Raw genomic sequence first — 19,316 nt, forward strand, 5'->3', positions numbered from 1 at the left:
TGAGGACAACTCTCCTGTATTGACCAAACCTCACCTTATGAAGCATCATCAATTAGCACCCTCCCTCCCTCCCAGGATGGGCATTCTCATCCCTCCCTGCTGCTCTCTGTCACCCAAGCCACTAATCAAACACAGGTGAGATAAGCCATGGTTAGGGCTTTATCCCTTTATGTCACTTGAGCAGGGCAGCTGGGCTGTAGTTAAGGATTTATCTGTCTGCGCCACTTCAGTGGCAATTTTCATTTTTAAGTTGATCTATTAAGTGATGGTGGATGGTTTTCAGCAGGAAACATTTAGTTGAGATTAAACTTTTGATGAGTAAAAGCTCATTACATCTTATAAATTCTGCTACAACTGTTGGGCCACTATGAAAGATTGTAGATACCACTGTTGGCGAAGGGAGTTATCCCTGTATTTTTCCCTATTAGAGTTAGCATGAATTTACTCTCTTGAAAATTTCTGACAGTTGCAAAGACTATAAACAGAACAGTTACACAGAAGTAGAAGTTGGGTGGTTACCACACACACATACTCACATTGGCGTAAAATACTGCAACAGAGACCACTATTCATAAAGTAATGAATCTTTATTGAAGAGAAAAAAAAATACTGGTGAAAACTCTGTATACATTGAAGCAATAGAACTACACAAAGGGCTATTTCTATTAGTCCACAAAAAAAAGTTTCTCAAACCAGTTTTGTCACAATCTAAAGGTGCTTTTCATCATCTTTCTTCTTTTTTGACTTCCTAATCGAAGACATCTAAGCGTCCTTGGGGTATTCTGGAAGGTCTTCTTTTTTGTAGCACAATCCTACAAACCACATTTCCATGCCCAAACTCCCACATCATTAAGATACCAGCTTCTCTAACAGGCCCAAAGCCCACCTGTAATAGAATAAATGCTCATTAACTAAACCTTTCTGTCTACTACAAAAATATATCGGTCTGTTTTAAAGAAGCATTATTATTTAGACTATGTACAAAATGCTCTATTTACATCAATGGTATTTACTTTTATGCCTGTTCAATTTAGTGACAATTTGACATATCATATGGCAAGACCTTCCACACTATGTAATGTTCACATGCACAGATATATACTATTGATTTTGATTAAACTGGACCCAGAAGCAACTGAAAATGAAACCTACAAGCTGAGCAAAATCTGCTGTACCCAAATTTGTATAGTATATGTTGTAGAAATACATGGTCTCACCAACAGAAAACATTATTGTGCAGATTTCACCACCACTCATACAGAAAGTCGAAACATAGTTCAAACTATATACATTCAAAACAGTGTAGTTACTGTAGCTGAGCATTGAATTTCCACTGCTATTTTCAACAAACACACAATATCTTTGCATCCATCTGAGCTAGCAAATGGGTCCTCACTTTAACATATCAGGTGAAGGGTGACAGATTCAGGAGTGTATAGCTCTCTTGTGCTGTACTGCAGTGCCATTAATGGGAAATTAACCCAACTACCATGGGTAGTAAACAGACTGCCATTACATGGTGGATGTTCCTGGAGAGCATACAGAGGGATTATAAAGTAAAACTGATAATACCTTAAAGAGATGTTTAAGAGATCTCAAAGTACAGCTAACTGTTTCTGTTTGACAGGAATGACGTAATTTGATTGGGGCAGAATCCCAGGATACCATTCCAATATGTAATTCACTTTGCTGGAGTAATACTCACAGATCACTTAAAGGTGTCTGTGGTAAACACCCTAGAAATGCAGGGAGGCTACACAGCTGAGGCTGAAAACTGTTGGATGGCATATGATAGTGTAGGGTGTCCTTTTCATAATGCCAAAACAAGAACAAATGGCTTAGAAATGGATATATAGTGGTCTAGATAGCTAATAAATAAATAAAATGGGGGGTTCACAACTTTATTACACTGACACCTCACATTTGGACTTGTACTTTTATTATATTTTAATTGGACTGCTATTCTTACTGTAATCTGTTTCATGGAGGTTTTCTCCCTAGGCCTCCACTGAAAACGGGCTCTCTGGGCCCAGTGGACTTCCTCGGTAATCAAACTGGAAATAAATAAATAAATAAATAAATATTAGGCACAGCCAAAAAAAAAAAATCAGTGCTAGATAAAGCTAACAAGCTGACGAAGCACATGACAATACTTTTGTAGCAGACAGTGACAATCAAAAAAAGAAAAGCACGACTTGTATGATCAGGAATAGCATGTGTATTAGAGCACAGCTGCACTGTCTCAAGTACATTTATTATTTATTTATGGCACGACATAGTATGATCAGGAATAGCATGTGTATTAGAGCACAGCTGCACGGTCTCAAGTACATTTATTATTTATTTATGGCACAACATAGTATGATCAGGAATAGCATGTGTATTAGAGCATAGCTGCACTGTCTCAAGTACATTTATTATTTATTTATGGCACAACATAGTATGATCAGGAATAGCATGTGTATTAGAGCATAGCTGCATGGTCTCAAGTACATTTATTATTTATTTATGGCACAACATAGTATGATCAGGAATAGCATGTGTATTAGAGCACAGCTGCACGGTCTCAAGTACATTTATTATTTATTTATGACAGAACATAGTATGATCAGGAATAGCATGTGTATTAGAGCACAGCTGCACTGTCTCAAGTACATTTATTATTTATTTATGGCACAACATAGTATGATCAGGAATAGCATGTGTATTAGAGCACAGCTGCACTGTCTCAAGTACATTTATTATTTATTTATGGCACGACATAGTATGATCAGGAATAGCATGTGTATTAGAGCACAGCTGCACTGTCTCAAGTACATTTATTATTTATTTATGGCATGACATAGTATGATCAGGAATAGCATGTGTATTAGAGCACAGCTGCACTGTCTCAAGTACATTTATTATTTATTTATGGCACGACATAGTATGATCAGGAATAGCATGTGTATTAGAGCACAGCTGCACTGTCTCAAGTACATTTATTATTTATTTATGGCACGACATAGTATGATCAGGAATAGCATGTGTATTAGAGCACAGCTGCACTGTCTCAAGTACATTTATTATTTATTTATGGCACGACATAGTATGATCAGGAATAGCATGTGTATTAGAGCACAGCTGCACTGTCTCAAGTACATTTATTATTTATTTATGGCATGACATAGTATGATCAGGAATAGCATGTGTATTAGAGCACAGCTGCACTGTCTCAAGTACATTTATTATTTATTTATGGCATGACATAGTATGATCAGGAATAGCATGTGTATTAGAGCACAGCTGCACTGTCTCAAGTACATTTATTATTTATTTATGGCACGACATAGTATGATCAGGAATAGCATGTGTATTAGAGCACAGCTGCACTGTCTCAAGTACATTTATTATTTATTTATGGCACGACATAGTATGATCAGGAATAGCATGTGTATTAGAGCACAGCTGCACTGTCTCAAGTACATTTATTTTGTATTTATGGCACAACATAGTATGATCAGGAATAGCATGTGTATTAGAGCACAGCTGCACTGTCTCAAGTACATTTATTATTTATTTATGGCACGACATAGTATGATCAGGAATAGCATGTGTATTAGAGCACAGCTGCACTGTCTCAAGTACATTTATTATTTATTTATGGCACGACATGGTATGATCAGGAATAGCATGTGTATTAGAGCACAGCTGCATGGTCTCAAGTACATTTATTATGCATTTATGGCACGACATAGTATGATCAGGAATAGCATGTGTATTAGAGCACAGCTGCACTGTCTCAAGTACATTTATTATTTATTTATGGCACAACATAGTATGATCAGGAATAGCATGTGTATTAGAGCACAGCTGCACTGTCTCAAGTACATTTATTATTTATTTATGGCACGACATAGTATGATCAGGAATAGCATGTGTATTAGAGCACAGCTGCACTGTCTCAAGTACATTTATTATTTATTTATGGCACGACATAGTATGATCAGGAATAGCATGTGTATTAGAGCACAGCTGCACTGTCTCAAGTACATTTATTATTTATTTATGGCATGACATAGTATGATCAGGAATAGCATGTGTATTAGAGCACAGCTGCACTGTCTCAAGTACATTTATTATTTATTTATGGCACGACATAGTATGATCAGGAATAGCATGTGTATTAGAGCACAGCTGCACTGTCTCAAGTACATTTATTATTTATTTATGGCACGACATAGTATGATCAGGAATAGCATGTGTATTAGAGCACAGCTGCACTGTCTCAAGTACATTTATTATTTATTTATGGCATGACATAGTATGATCAGGAATAGCATGTGTATTAGAGCACAGCTGCACTGTCTCAAGTACATTTATTATTTATTTATGGCACGACATAGTATGATCAGGAATAGCATGTGTATTAGAGCACAGCTGCACTGTCTCAAGTACATTTATTATTTATTTATGGCACGACATAGTATGATCAGGAATAGCATGTGTATTAGAGCACAGCTGCACTGTCTCAAGTACATTTATTATTTATTTATGGCATGACATAGTATGATCAGGAATAGCATGTGTATTAGAGCACAGCTGCACTGTCTCAAGTACATTTATTATTTATTTATGGCACGACATAGTATGATCAGGAATAGCATGTGTATTAGAGCACAGCTGCACTGTCTCAAGTACATTTATTATTTATTTATGGCACAACATAGTATGATCAGGAATAGCATGTGTATTAGAGCACAGCTGCACTGTCTCAAGTACATTTATTATTTATTTATGGCACGACATAGTATGATCAGGAATAGCATGTGTATTAGAGCACAGCTGCACTGTCTCAAGTACATTTATTATTTATTTATGGCACGACATAGTATGATCAGGAATAGCATGTGTATTAGAGCACAGCTGCACTGTCTCAAGTACATTTATTATTTATTTATGGCACGACATAGTATGATCAGGAATAGCATGTGTATTAGAGCACAGCTGCACGGTCTCAAGTACATTTATTATTTATTTATGGCACGACATAGTATGATCAGGAATAGCATGTGTATTAGAGCACAGCTGCACTGTCTCAAGTACATTTATTATTTATTTATGGCATGACATAGTATGATCAGGAATAGCATGTGTATTAGAGCACAGCTGCACTGTCTCAAGTACATTTATTATTTATTTATGGCACAACATAGTATGATCAGGAATAGCATGTGTATTAGAGCACAGCTGCACTGTCTCAAGTACATTTATTATTTATTTATGGCACAACATAGTATGATCAGGAATAGCATGTGTATTAGAGCACAGCTGCACTGTCTCAAGTACATTTATTATTTATTTATGGCACAACATAGTATGATCAGGAATAGCATGTGTATTAGAGCACAGCTGCACTGTCTCAAGTACATTTATTATTTATTTATGGCATGACATAGTATGATCAGGAATAGCATGTGTATTAGAGCACAGCTGCACTGTCTCAAGTACATTTATTATTTATTTATGGCACAACATAGTATGATCAGGAATAGCATGTGTATTAGAGCACAGCTGCATGGTCTCAAGTACATTTATTATTTATTTATGGCACGACATAGTATGATCAGGAATAGCATGTGTATTAGAGCACAGCTGCATGGTCTCAAGTACATTTATTATTTATTTATGGCACGACATAGTATGATCAGGAATAGCATGTGTATTAGAGCACAGCTGCACTGTCTCAAGTACATTTATTATTTATTTATGGCACGACATAGTATGATCAGGAATAGCATGTGTATTAGAGCACAGCTGCACGGTCTCAAGTACATTTATTATTTATTTATGGCATGACATAGTATGATCAGGAATAGCATGTGTATTAGAGCACAGCTGCACTGTCTCAAGTACATTTATTATTTATTTATGGCACGACATAGTATGATCAGGAATAGCATGTGTATTAGAGCACAGCTGCACTGTCTCAAGTACATTTATTATTTATTTATGGCATGACATAGTATGATCAGGAATAGCATGTGTATTAGAGCACAGCTGCACTGTCTCAAGTACATTTATTATTTATTTATGGCACGACATAGTATGATCAGGAATAGCATGTGTATTAGAGCACAGCTGCACTGTCTCAAGTACATTTATTATTTATTTATGGCACAACATAGTATGATCAGGAATAGCATGTGTATTAGAGCACAGCTGCACTGTCTCAAGTACATTTATTATTTATTTATGGCACGACATAGTATGATCAGGAATAGCATGTGTATTAGAGCACAGCTGCACTGTCTCAAGTACATTTATTATTTATTTATGGCATGACATAGTATGATCAGGAATAGCATGTGTATTAGAGCACAGCTGCACTGTCTCAAGTATATTTATTATATATTTATGGCACGAATAGCATGTGTATTAAAGCATAGCTGTACTGTCTCAAGTACATTTATTATTTATTTATGGCACGACATAGTATGATCAGGAATAGCATGTGTATTAGAGCACAGCTGCACTGTCTCAAGTACATTTATTATTTATTTATGGCACGACATATTATGATCAGGAATAGCACGTGTATTAGAGCACAGCTGCACTGTCTCAAGTACATTTATTATTTATTTATGGCACGACATAGTATGATCAGGAATAGCATGTGTATTAGAGCACAGCTGCACTGTCTCAAGTACATTTATTATGTATTTATGGCATGACATAGTATGATCAGGAATAGCATGTGTATTAGAGCACAGCTGCGTAGTCTCAAGTACATTTATTATTTATTTATGGCACGACATAGTATGATCAGGAATAGCATGTGTATTAGAGCACAGCTGCATTGTCTCAAGTACATTTATTATTTATTTATGGCATGACATAGTATGATCAGGTATGATCAGGAATAGCATGTGTATTAGAGCACAGCTGCATTGTCTCAAGTACATTTATTATTTATTTATGGCACTAAATAGTATGATCAGGAATAGCATGTCTATTAGAGCACAGCTGCACTGTCTCAAGTACATTTATTATTTATTTATGGCACGACATAGTATGATCAGGAATAGCATGTGTATTAGAGCACAGCTGCACTGTCTCAAGTACATTTATTATTTATTTATGGCATGACATAGTATGATCAGGAATAGCATGTGTATTAGAGCACAGCTGCACTGTCTCAAGTACATTTATTATGTATTTATGGCACGACATAGTATGATCAGGAATAGCATGTGTATTAGAGCACAGCTGCATGGTCTCAAGTACATTTATTATTTATTTATGGCACGACATAGTATGATCAGGAATAGCATGTGTATTAGAGCACAGCTGCACTGTCTCAAGTACATTTATTATTTATTTATGGCATGACATAGTATGATCAGGAATAGCATGTGTATTAGAGCACAGCTGCACTGTCTCAAGTACATTTATTATTTATTTATGGCACGACATAGTATGATCAGGAATAGCATGTGTATTAGAGCACAGCTGCACTGTCTCAAGTACATTTATTATTTATTTATGGCACGACATAGTATGGTCAGGAATAGCATGTGTATTAGAGCACAGCTGCACTGTCTCAAGTACATTTATTATTTATTTATGGCACGACATAGTATGATCAGGAATAGCATGTGTATTAGAGCACAGCTGCACTGTCTCAAGTACATTTATTATTTATTTATGGCACGACATAGTATGATCAGGAATAGCATGTGTATTAGAGCACAGCTGCACAGTCTCAAGTACATTTATTATTTATTTATGGCACGACATAGTATGATCAGGAATAGCATGTGTATTAGAGCACAGTTGCACAGTCTCAAGTACATCTATTATTTATTTATGCACGACATAGTATGATCAGGAATAGCATGTGTATTAGAGCACAGCTGCACTGTCTCAAGTACATTTATTATGTATTTATGGCACGACATAGTATGATCTGGAATAGCTTGTGTATTAGAGCACAGCTGCACTGTCTCAAGTACATTTTTTATTTATTTATGGCACGACATAGTATGATCAGGAATAGCATGTGTATTAGAGCACAGCTGCATGGTCTCAAGTACATTTATTATTTATTTATGGCACGACATAGTATGATCAGGAATAGCATGTGTATTAGAGCACAGCTGCACTGTCTCAAGTACATTTATTATTTATTTATGGCACGACATAGTATGATCAGGAATAGCATGTGTATTAGAGCACAGCTGCACTGTCTCAAGTACATTTATTATTTATTTATGGCACGACATAGTATGATCAGGAATAGCATGTGTATTAGAGCACAGCTGCACTGTCTCAAGTACATTTATTATTTATTTATGGCACGACATAGTATGATCAGGAATAGCATGTGTATTAGAGCACAGCTGCACTGTCTCAAGTACATTTATTATTTATTTATGGCACGACATAGTATGATCAGGAATAGCATGTGTATTAGAGCACAGCTGCACTGTCTCAAGTACATTTATTATTTATTTATGGCACGAGACAGTATGATCAGGAATAGCATGTGTATTAGAGCACAGCTGCACTGTCTCAAGTACATTTATTATTTATTGATGGCATGACATAGTATGATCAGGAATAGCATGTGTATTAGAGCACAGCTGCACTGTCTCAAGTACATTTATTATTTATTTATGGCATGAGATAGTATGATCAGGAATAGCATGTGTATTAGAGCACAGCTGCATGGTCTCAAGTACATTTATTATTTATTTATGGCACGACTTAGTATGATCAGGAACAGCACGTGTAATAGAGCACAGCTGCACTGTCTCAAGTACATTTATTATTTATTTATGGCACGACATAGTATGATCAGGAATAGCATGTGTATTAGAGCACAGCTGCACTGTCTCAAGTACATTTATTATTTATTTATGGCACGACATAGTATGATCAGGAATAGCATGTGTATTAGAGCACAGCTGCACTGTCTCAAGTACATTTATTATTTATTTATGGCACGACATAGTATGATCAGGAATAGCATGTGTATTAGAGCACAGCTGCACTGTCTCAAGTACATTTATTATTTATTTATGGCACGACATAGTATGATCAGGAATAGCATGTGTATTAGAGCACAGCTGCATGGTCTCAAGTACATTTATTATTTATTTATGGCACGACATAGTATGATCAGGAATAGCATGTGTATTAGAGCACAGCTGCACTGTCTCAAGTACATTTATTATTTATTTATGGCACGACATAGTATGATCAGGAATAGCATGTGTATTAGAGCACAGCTGCACTGTCTCAAGTACATTTATTATTTATTTATGGCACGACATAGTATGATCAGGAATAGCATGTGTATTAGAGCACAGCTGCACGGTCTCAAGTACATTTATTATTTATTTATGGCACGACATAGTATGATCAGGAATAGCATGTGTATTAGAGCACAGCTGCACTGTCTCAAGTACATTTATTATTTATTTATGGCACAACATAGTATGATCAGGAATAGCATGTGTATTAGAGCACAGCTGCACTGTCTCAAGTACATTTATTATTTATTTATGGCACGACATAGTATGATCAGGAATAGCATGTGTATTAGAGCACAGCTGCACTGTCTCAAGTACATTTATTATTTATTTATGGCACGACATAGTATGATCAGGAATAGCATGTGTATTAGAGCACAGCTGCACTGTCTCAAGTACATTTATTATTTATTTATGGCACGACATAGTATGATCAGGAATAGCATGTGTATTAGAGCACAGCTGCATGGTCTCAAGTACATTTATTATTTATTTATGGCATGACATAGTATGATCAGGAATAGCATGTGTATTAGAGCACAGCTGCACTGTCTCAAGTACATTTATTATTTATTTATGGCACGACATAGTATGATCAGGAATAGCATGTGTATTAGAGCACAGCTGCACTGTCTCAAGTACATTTATTATTTATTTATGGCATGACATAGTATGATCAGGAATAGCATGTGTATTAGAGCACAGCTGCACTGTCTCAAGTACATTTATTATTTATTTATGGCACGACATAGTATGATCAGGAATAGCATGTGTATTAGAGCACAGCTGCACTGTCTCAAGTACATTTATTATTTATTTATGGCATGACATAGTATGATCAGGAATAGCATGTGTATTAGAGCACAGCTGCACTGTCTCAAGTACATTTATTATTTATTTATGGCACGACATAGTATGATCAGGAATAGCATGTGTATTAGAGCACAGCTGCACTATCTCAAGTACATTTATTATGTATTTATGGCAAGACAGTATGATCAGGAATAGCATGTGTATTAGAGCACAGCTGCACGGTCTCAAGTACATTTATTATTTATTTATGGCACGACATAGTATGATCAGGAATAGCATGTGTATTAGAGCACAGCTGCACTGTCTCAAGTACATTTATTATTTATTTATGGCACGACATAGTATGATCAGGAATAGCATGTGTATTAGAGCACAGCTGCACTGTCTCAAGTACATTTATTATTTATTTATGGCATGACATAGTATGATCAGGAATAGCATGTGTATTAGAGCACAGCTGCACTGTCTCAAGTACATTTATTATTTATTTATGGCACGACATAGTATGATCAGGAATAGCATGTGTATTAGAGCACAGCTGCACGGTCTCAAGTACGTTTATTATTTATTCATGGCATGATATAGTATGATGAGGAATAGCATGTGTATTAGAGCACAACTGCACTGTCTCAAGTACATTTATTATGTATTTATGGCATGACATAGTATGATCAGGAATAGCATGTGTATTAGAGCACAGCTGCACTGTCTCAAGTACATTCATTATGTATTTATGGCACGACATAGTATGATCAGGAATAGCATGTGTATTAGAGCACAGCTGCACTGTCTCAAGTACATTTATTATTTATTTATGGCACGACATAGTATGATCAGGAATAGCATGTGTATTAGAGCACAGCTGCACTGTCTCAAGTACATTTATTATTTATTTATGGCACGACATAGTATGATCAGGAATAGCATGTGTATTAGAGCACAGCTGCACTGTCTCAAGTACATTTATTATTTATTTATGGCACGACATAGTATGATCAGGAATAGCATGTGTATTAGAGCACAGCTGCACTGTCTCAAGTACATTTATTATTTATTTATGGCACGACACAGTATGATCAGGAATAGCATGTGTATTAGAGCACAGCTGCATTGTCTCAAGTACATTTATTATTTAATTACGGCACGACATAGTATGATCAGGAATAGCATGTGTATTAGAGCACAGCTGCACTGTCTCAAGTACATTTATTATTTATTTACGGCACGACATAGTATGATCAGGAATAGCATGTGTATTAGAGCACAGCTGCACTGTCTCAAGTACATTTATTATTTATTTATGGCACGACATAGTATGATCAGGAATAGCATGTGTATTAGAGCACAGCTGCACTGTCTCAAGTACATTTATTATTTATTTATGGCACGACATAGTATGATCAGGAATAGCATGTGTATTAGAGCACAGCTGCATGGTCTCAAGTACATTTATTATTTATTTATGGCACGACATAGTATGATCAGGAATAGCATGTGTATTAGAGCACAGCTGCACTGTCTCAAGTACATTTATTATGTATTTATGGCATGACATAGTATGATCAGGAATAGCATGTGTATTAGAGCACAGCTGCACTGTCTCAAGTACATTTATTATTTATTTATGGCACGACATAGTATGATCAGGAATAGCATGTGTATTAGAGCACAGCTGCACTGTCTCAAGTACATTTATTATTTATTTATGGCACGACATAGTATGATCAGGAATAGCATGTGTATTAGAGCACAGCTGCACTGTCTCAAGTACATTTATTATTTATTTATGGCACGACATAGTATGATCAGGAATAGCATGTGTATTAGAGCACAGCTGCATGGTCTCAAGTACATTTATTATTTATTTATGGCACGACATAGTATGATCAGGAATAGCATGTGTATTAGAGCATAGCTGCACTGTCTCAAGTACATTTATTATTTATTTATGGCATGACATAGTATGATCAGGAATAGCATGTGTATTAGAGCACAGCTGCACTGTCTCAAGTACATTTATTATTTATTTATGGCACGACATAGTATGATCAGGAATAGCATGTGTATTAGAGCACAGCTGCACTGTCTCAAGTACATTTATTATTTATTTATGGCACGACATAGTATGATCAGGAATAGCATGTGTATTAGAGCACAGCTGCACTGTCTCAAGTACATTTATTATTTATTTATGGCACAACATAGTATGATCAGGAATAGCATGTGTATTAGAGCACAGCTGCACTGTCTCAAGTACATTTATTATTTATTTATGGCACGACATAGTATGATCAGGAATAGCATGTGTATTAGAGCACAGCTGCACTGTCTCAAGTACATTTATTATTTATTTATGGCACGACATAGTATGATCAGGAATAGCATGTGTATTAGAGCACAGCTGCATGGTCTCAAGTACATTTATTATTTATTTATGGCACAACATAGTATGATCAGGAATAGCATGTGTATTAGAGCACAGCTGCACTGTCTCAAGTACATTTATTATTTATTTATGGCACAACATAGTATGATCAGGAATAGCATGTGTATTAGAGCACAGCTGCACTGTCTCAAGTACATTTATTATTTATTTATGGCACGACATAGTATGATCAGGAATAGCATGTGTATTAGAGCACAGCTGCACTGTCTCAAGTACATTTATTATTTATTTATGGCACGACATAGTATGATCAGGAATAGCATGTGTATTAGAGCACAGCTGCACTGTCTCAAGTACATTTATTATTTATTTATGGCATGACATAGTATGATCAGGAATAGCATGTGTATTAGAGCACAGCTGCACTGTCTCAAGTACATTTATTATTTATTTATGGCACGACATAGTATGATCAGGAATAGCATGTGTATTAGAGCACAGCTGCACTGTCTCAAGTACATTTATTATTTATTTATGGCACGACATAGTATGATCAGGAATAGCATGTGTATTAGAGCACAGCTGCACTGTCTCAAGTACATTTATTATTTATTTATGGCACAACATAGTATGATCAGGAATAGCATGTGTATTAGAGCACAGCTGCACTGTCTCAAGTACATTTATTATTTATTTATGGCACGACATAGTATGATCAGGAATAGCATGTGTATTAGAGCACAGCTGCACTGTCTCAAGTACATTTATTATTTATTTATGGCACAACATAGTATGATCAGGAATAGCATGTGTATTAGAGCACAGCTGCACGGTCTCAAGTACATTTATTATTTATTTATGGCACGACATAGTATGATCAGGAATAGCATGTGTATTAGAGCACAGCTGCACTGTCTCAAGTACATTTATTATTTATTTATGGCACGACATAGTATGATCAGGAATAGCATGTGTATTAGAGCACAGCTGCACTGTCTCAAGTACATTTATTATTTATTTATGGCATGACATAGTATGATCAGGAATAGCATGTGTATTAGAGCACAGCTGCACTGTCTCAAGTACATTTATTATTTATTTATGGCACGACATAGTATGATCAGGAATAGCATGTGTATTAGAGCACAGCTGCACTGTCTCAAGTACATTTATTATTTATTTATGGCACAACATAGTATGATCAGGAATAGCATGTGTATTAGAGCACAGCTGCATGGTCTCAAGTACATTTATTATTTATTTATGGCATGACATAGTATGATCAGGAATAGCATGTGTATTAGAGCACAGCTGCACTGTCTCAAGTACATTTATTATTTATTTATGGCACAACATAGTATGATCAGGAATAGCATGTGTATTAGAGCACAGCTGCACTGTCTCAAGTACATTTATTATTTATTTATGGCATGACATAGTATGATCAGGAATAGCATGTGTATTAGAGCACAGCTGCATGGTCTCAAGTACATTTATTATTTATTTATGGCACGACATAGTATGATCAGGAATAGCATGTGTATTAGAGCACAGCTGCACTGTCTCAAGTACATTTATTATTTATTTATGGCACGACATAGTATGATCAGGAATAGCATGTGTATTAGAGCACAGCTGCACTGTCTCAAGTACATTTATTATTTATTTATGGCACAACATAGTATGATCAGGAATAGCATGTGTATTAGAGCACAGCTGCACTGTCTCAAGTACATTTATTATTTATTTATGGCACGACATAGTATGATCAGGAATAGCATGTGTATTAGAGCACAGCTGCATGGTCTCAAGTACATTTATTATTTATTTATGGCACGACATAGTATGATCAGGAAGAGCATGTGTATTAGAGCACAGCTGCACTGTCTCAAGTACATTTATTATGTAATTATGGCACGACATTGTATGATCAGGAATAGCATGTGTATTAGAGCACAGCTGCACTGTCTCAAGTACATTTATTATTTATTTATGGCACGACATAGTATGATCAGGAATAGCATGTGTATTAGAGCACAGCTGCACGGTCTCAAGTACATTTATTATTTATTTATGGCACGACATAGTATGATCAGGAATAGCATGTGTATTAGAGCACAGCTGCATGGTCTCAAGTACATTTATTATTTATTTATGGCATGACATAGTATGATCAGGAATAGCATGTGTATTAGAGCACAGCTGCACTGTCTCAAGTACATTTATTATTTATTTATGGCACGACATAGTATGATCAGGAATAGCATGTGTATTAGAGCACAGCTGCACTGTCTCAAGTACATTTATTATTTATTTATGGCACGACATAGTATGATCAGGAATAGCATGTGTATTAGAGCACAGCTGCACTGTCTCAAGTACATTTATTATTTATTTATGGCACGACATAGTATGATCAGGAATAGCATGTGTATTAGAGCACAGCTGCACTGTCTCAAGTACATTTATTATTTATTTATGGCACGACATAGTATGATCAGGAATAGCATGTGTATTAGAGCACAGCTGCACTGTCTCAAGTACATTTATTATTTATTTATGGCATGACATAGTATGATCAGGAATAGCATGTGTATTAGAGCACAGCTGCACTGTCTCAAGTACATTTATTATTTATTTATGGCACGACATAGTATGATCAGGAATAGCATGTGTATTAGAGCACAGCTGCATGGTCTCAAGTACATTTATTATTTATTTATGGCACGACATAGTATGATCAGGAATAGCATGTGTATTAGAGCACAGCTGCACTGTCTCAAGTACATTTATTATTTATTTATGGCACGACATAGTATGATCAGGAATAGCATGTGTATTAGAGCACAGCTGCACTGTCTCAAGTACATTTATTATTTATTTATGGCACAACATAGTATGATCAGGAATAGCATGTGTATTAGAGCACAGCTGCACTGTCTCAAGTACATTTATTATTTATTTATGGCACAACATAGTATGATCAGGAATAGCATGTGTATTAGAGCACAGCTGCACTGTCTCAAGTACATTTATTATTTATTTATGGCACGACATAGTATGATCAGGAATAGCATGTGTATTAGAGCACAGCTGCACTGTCTCAAGTACATTTATTATTTATTTATGGCACGACATAGTATGATCAGGAATAGCATGTGTATTAGAGCACAGCTGCACTGTCTCAAGTACATTTATTATTTATTTATGGCACGACATAGTATGATCAGGAATAGCATGTGTATTAGAGCACAGCTGCACTGTCTCAAGTACATTTATTATTTATTTATGGCATGACATAGTATGATCAGGAATAGCATGTGTATTAGAGCACAGCTGCACTGTCTCAAGTACATTTATTATTTATTTATGGCACGACATAGTATGATCAGGAATAGCATGAGTATTAGAGCATAGCTGCACTGTCTGAAGTACATTTGTTATGTATTTATGGCACAACATAGTATGATCAGGAATAGCATGTGTATTAGAGCACAGCTGCATTGTCTCAAGAACATTTATTATTTATTTATGCACGACATGGTATGGTCAGGAATAGCATGTGTATTAGAGCACAGCTGCACGGTCTCAAGTAGATTTATTATTTATTTATGGCACGACATAGTATGACTAGGAATAGCATGTGTATTAGAGCACAGCTGCACTGTCTGAAGTACATTTATTATGTATATATGGCACGACATAGCATGATCAGGAATAGTTTGTGTTTTAGAGCACAGCTGCAAAGTCTCAAGTACATTCATTATGTAATTATGGCATGACATAGTATGATCAGGAATAGCATGTGTATTAGAGCACTGCTGCACTGTCTCAAGTACATTTATTATTTATTTATGACCCAACATAGTATGATCAGGAATAGCATGTGTATTAGAGCACAGCTGCACGGTCTCCTGTACATTTATTATTTATTTATGGCATGACATAGAATGATGAGGAATAGCATGTGTATTTGAGCACAGCTGCACTGTCTCAAGTACATTTATTATTTATTTATGGCATGACATAGTATGATCAGGAATAGCATGTGTATTAGAGCACAGCTGCACTGTCTCAAGTACATTTATTATTTATTTATGGCACGACATAGTATGATCAGGAATAGCATGTGTATTAGAGCACAGCTGCACGGTCTCAAGTACATTTATTATTTATTTATGGCACGACATAGTATGATCAGGAATAGCATGTGTATTAGAGCACAGCTGCACTGTCTCAAGTACATTTATTATTTATTTATGGCACGACATAGTATGATCAGGAATAGCATGTGTATTAGAGCACAGCTGCACTGTCTCAAGTACATTTATTATTTATTTATGGCACGACATAGTATGATCAGGAATAGCATGTGTATTAGAGCACAGCTGCACTGTCTCAAGTACATTTATTATTTATTTATGGCACGACATAGTATGATCAGGAATAGCATGTGTATTAGAGCACAGCTGCATGGTCTCAAGTACATTTATTATTTATTTATGGCTGACATAGTATGATCAGGAATAGCATGTATATTAGAGCACAGCTGCACTGTCTCAAGTACATTTATTATTTATTTATGGCACGACATAGTATGATCAGGAATAGCATGTGTATTAGAGCACAGCTGCACTGTCTCAAGTACATTTATTATTTATTTATGGCACAACATAGTATGATCAGGAATAGCATGTGTATTAGAGCACAGCTGCACTGTCTCAAGTACATTTATTATTTATTTATGGCACGACATAGTATGATCAGGAATAGCATGTGTATTAGAGCACAGCTGCACTGTCTCAAGTACATTTATTATTTATTTATGGCATGACATAGTATGATCAGGAATAGCATGTGTATTAGAGCACAGCTGCACTGTCTCAAGTACATTTATTATTTATTTATGGCATGACATAGTATGATCAGGAATAGCATGTGTATTAGAGCACAGCTGCACTGTCTCAAGTACATTTATTATTTATTTATGGCACGACATAGTATGATCAGGAATAGCATGTGTATTAGAGCACAGCTGCACTGTCTCAAGTACATTTATTATTTATTTATGGCACGACATAGTATGATCAGGAATAGCATGTGTATTAGAGCACAGCTGCACTGTCTCAAGTACATTTATTATTTATTTATGGCACGACATAGTATGATCAGGAATAGCATGTGTATTAGAGCACAGCTGCACTGTCTCAAGTACATTTATTATTTATTTATGGCACAACATAGTATGATCAGGAATAGCATGTGTATTAGAGCACAGCTGCACTGTCTCAAGTACATTTATTATTTATTTATGGCACAACATAGTATGATCAGGAATAGCATGTGTATTAGAGCACAGCTGCACTGTCTCAAGTACATTTATTATTTATTTATGGCACGACATAGTATGATCAGGAATAGCATGTGTATTAGAGCACAGCTGCACTGTCTCAAGTACATTTATTATTTATTTATGGCACGACATAGTATGATCAGGAATAGCATGTGTATTAGAGCACAGCTGCACTGTGTCAAGTACATTTATTACGTAATTATGGCACGACATAGTATGATCATGAATAGCATGTGTATTAGAGCACAGCTGCACTGTCTCAAGTACATTTATTATGTATTTATGGCCTGACATAGTATGATTAGGAATAGCATGTGTATTAGAGCATAGCTGCACGGTCTCAAGTACATTTATTATGTATTTATGTCAGAACATAGTATGATCAGGAATAGCATGTGTATTAGAGCATAGCTGCACTGTCTCAAGTACATTTATTATTTATTTATGGCACAACATAGTATGATCAGGAATAGCATGTGTATTAGAGCACAGCTGCACTGTCTCAAGTACATTTATTATTTATTTATGGCACGACATAGTATGATCAGGAATAGCATGTGTATTAGAGCACAGCTGCACGGTCTCAAGTACATTTATTATTTATTTATGGCACGACATAGTATGATCAGGAATAGCATGTGTATTAGAGCACAGCTGCACTGTCTCAAGTACATTTATTATTTATTTATGGCACGACATAGTATGATCAGGAATAGCATGTGTATTAGAGCACAGCTGCACTGTCTCAAGTACATTCATTATGTAATTATGGCATGACATAGTATGATCAGGAATAGCATGTGTATTAGAGCACAGCTGCACTGTCTCAAGTACATTTATTATTTATTTATGGCACAACATAGTATGATCAGGAATAGCATGTGTATTAGAGCACAGCTGCACGGTCTCAAGTACATTTATTATTTATTGATGGCATGACATAGAATGATCAGGAATAGCATGTGTATTAGAGCACAGCTGCACTGTCTCAAGTACATTTATTATTTATTTATGGCATGACATAGTATGATCAGGAATAGCATGTGTATTAGAGCACAGCTGCACTGTCTCAAGTACATTTATTATTTATTTATGGCACGACATAGTATGATCAGGAATAGCATGTGTATTAGAGCACAGCTGCACGGTCTCAAGTACATTTATTATTTATTTATGGCACGACATAGTATGATCAGGAATAGCATGTGTATTAGAGCACAGCTGCACTGTCTCAAGTACATTTATTATTTATTTATGGCACGACATAGTATGATCAGGAATAGCATGTGTATTAGAGCACAGCTGCACTGTCTCAAGTACATTTATTATTTATTTATGGCACGACATAGTATGATCAGGAATAGCATGTGTATTAGAGCACAGCTGCACTGTCTCAAGTACATTTATTATTTATTTATGGCACGACATAGTATGATCAGGAATAGCATGTGTATTAGAGCACAGCTGC

The 19,316-nt window shown here is 35.8% G+C and overlaps 1 protein-coding gene across 1 annotated transcript in view; it reads right to left on the bottom strand.

The window, feature by feature from the left end:
- Positions 1-628: 628 nt before the first annotated feature.
- The window catches only part of LOC122809218 (beta-1,3-galactosyltransferase 5-like), a 332,942-nt gene continuing 314,254 nt past the window's right edge, over positions 629-19,316 (bottom strand). Inside the window, exon 3 of the mRNA XM_044080530.1 lies at positions 629-886. Within this exon, the coding sequence (XP_043936465.1) occupies positions 867-886 (20 nt within the window). The 3' untranslated portion in view covers positions 629-866. The remainder of the gene's footprint in view (positions 887-19,316) is intronic.

Source organism: Protopterus annectens, chromosome 8.part0 (genome assembly GCF_019279795.1).
Source record: "Protopterus annectens isolate FY-2018-M chromosome 8.part0, PAN1.0, whole genome shotgun sequence".
NCBI classification, from domain to species: Eukaryota; Metazoa; Chordata; order Ceratodontiformes; family Protopteridae; genus Protopterus; species Protopterus annectens.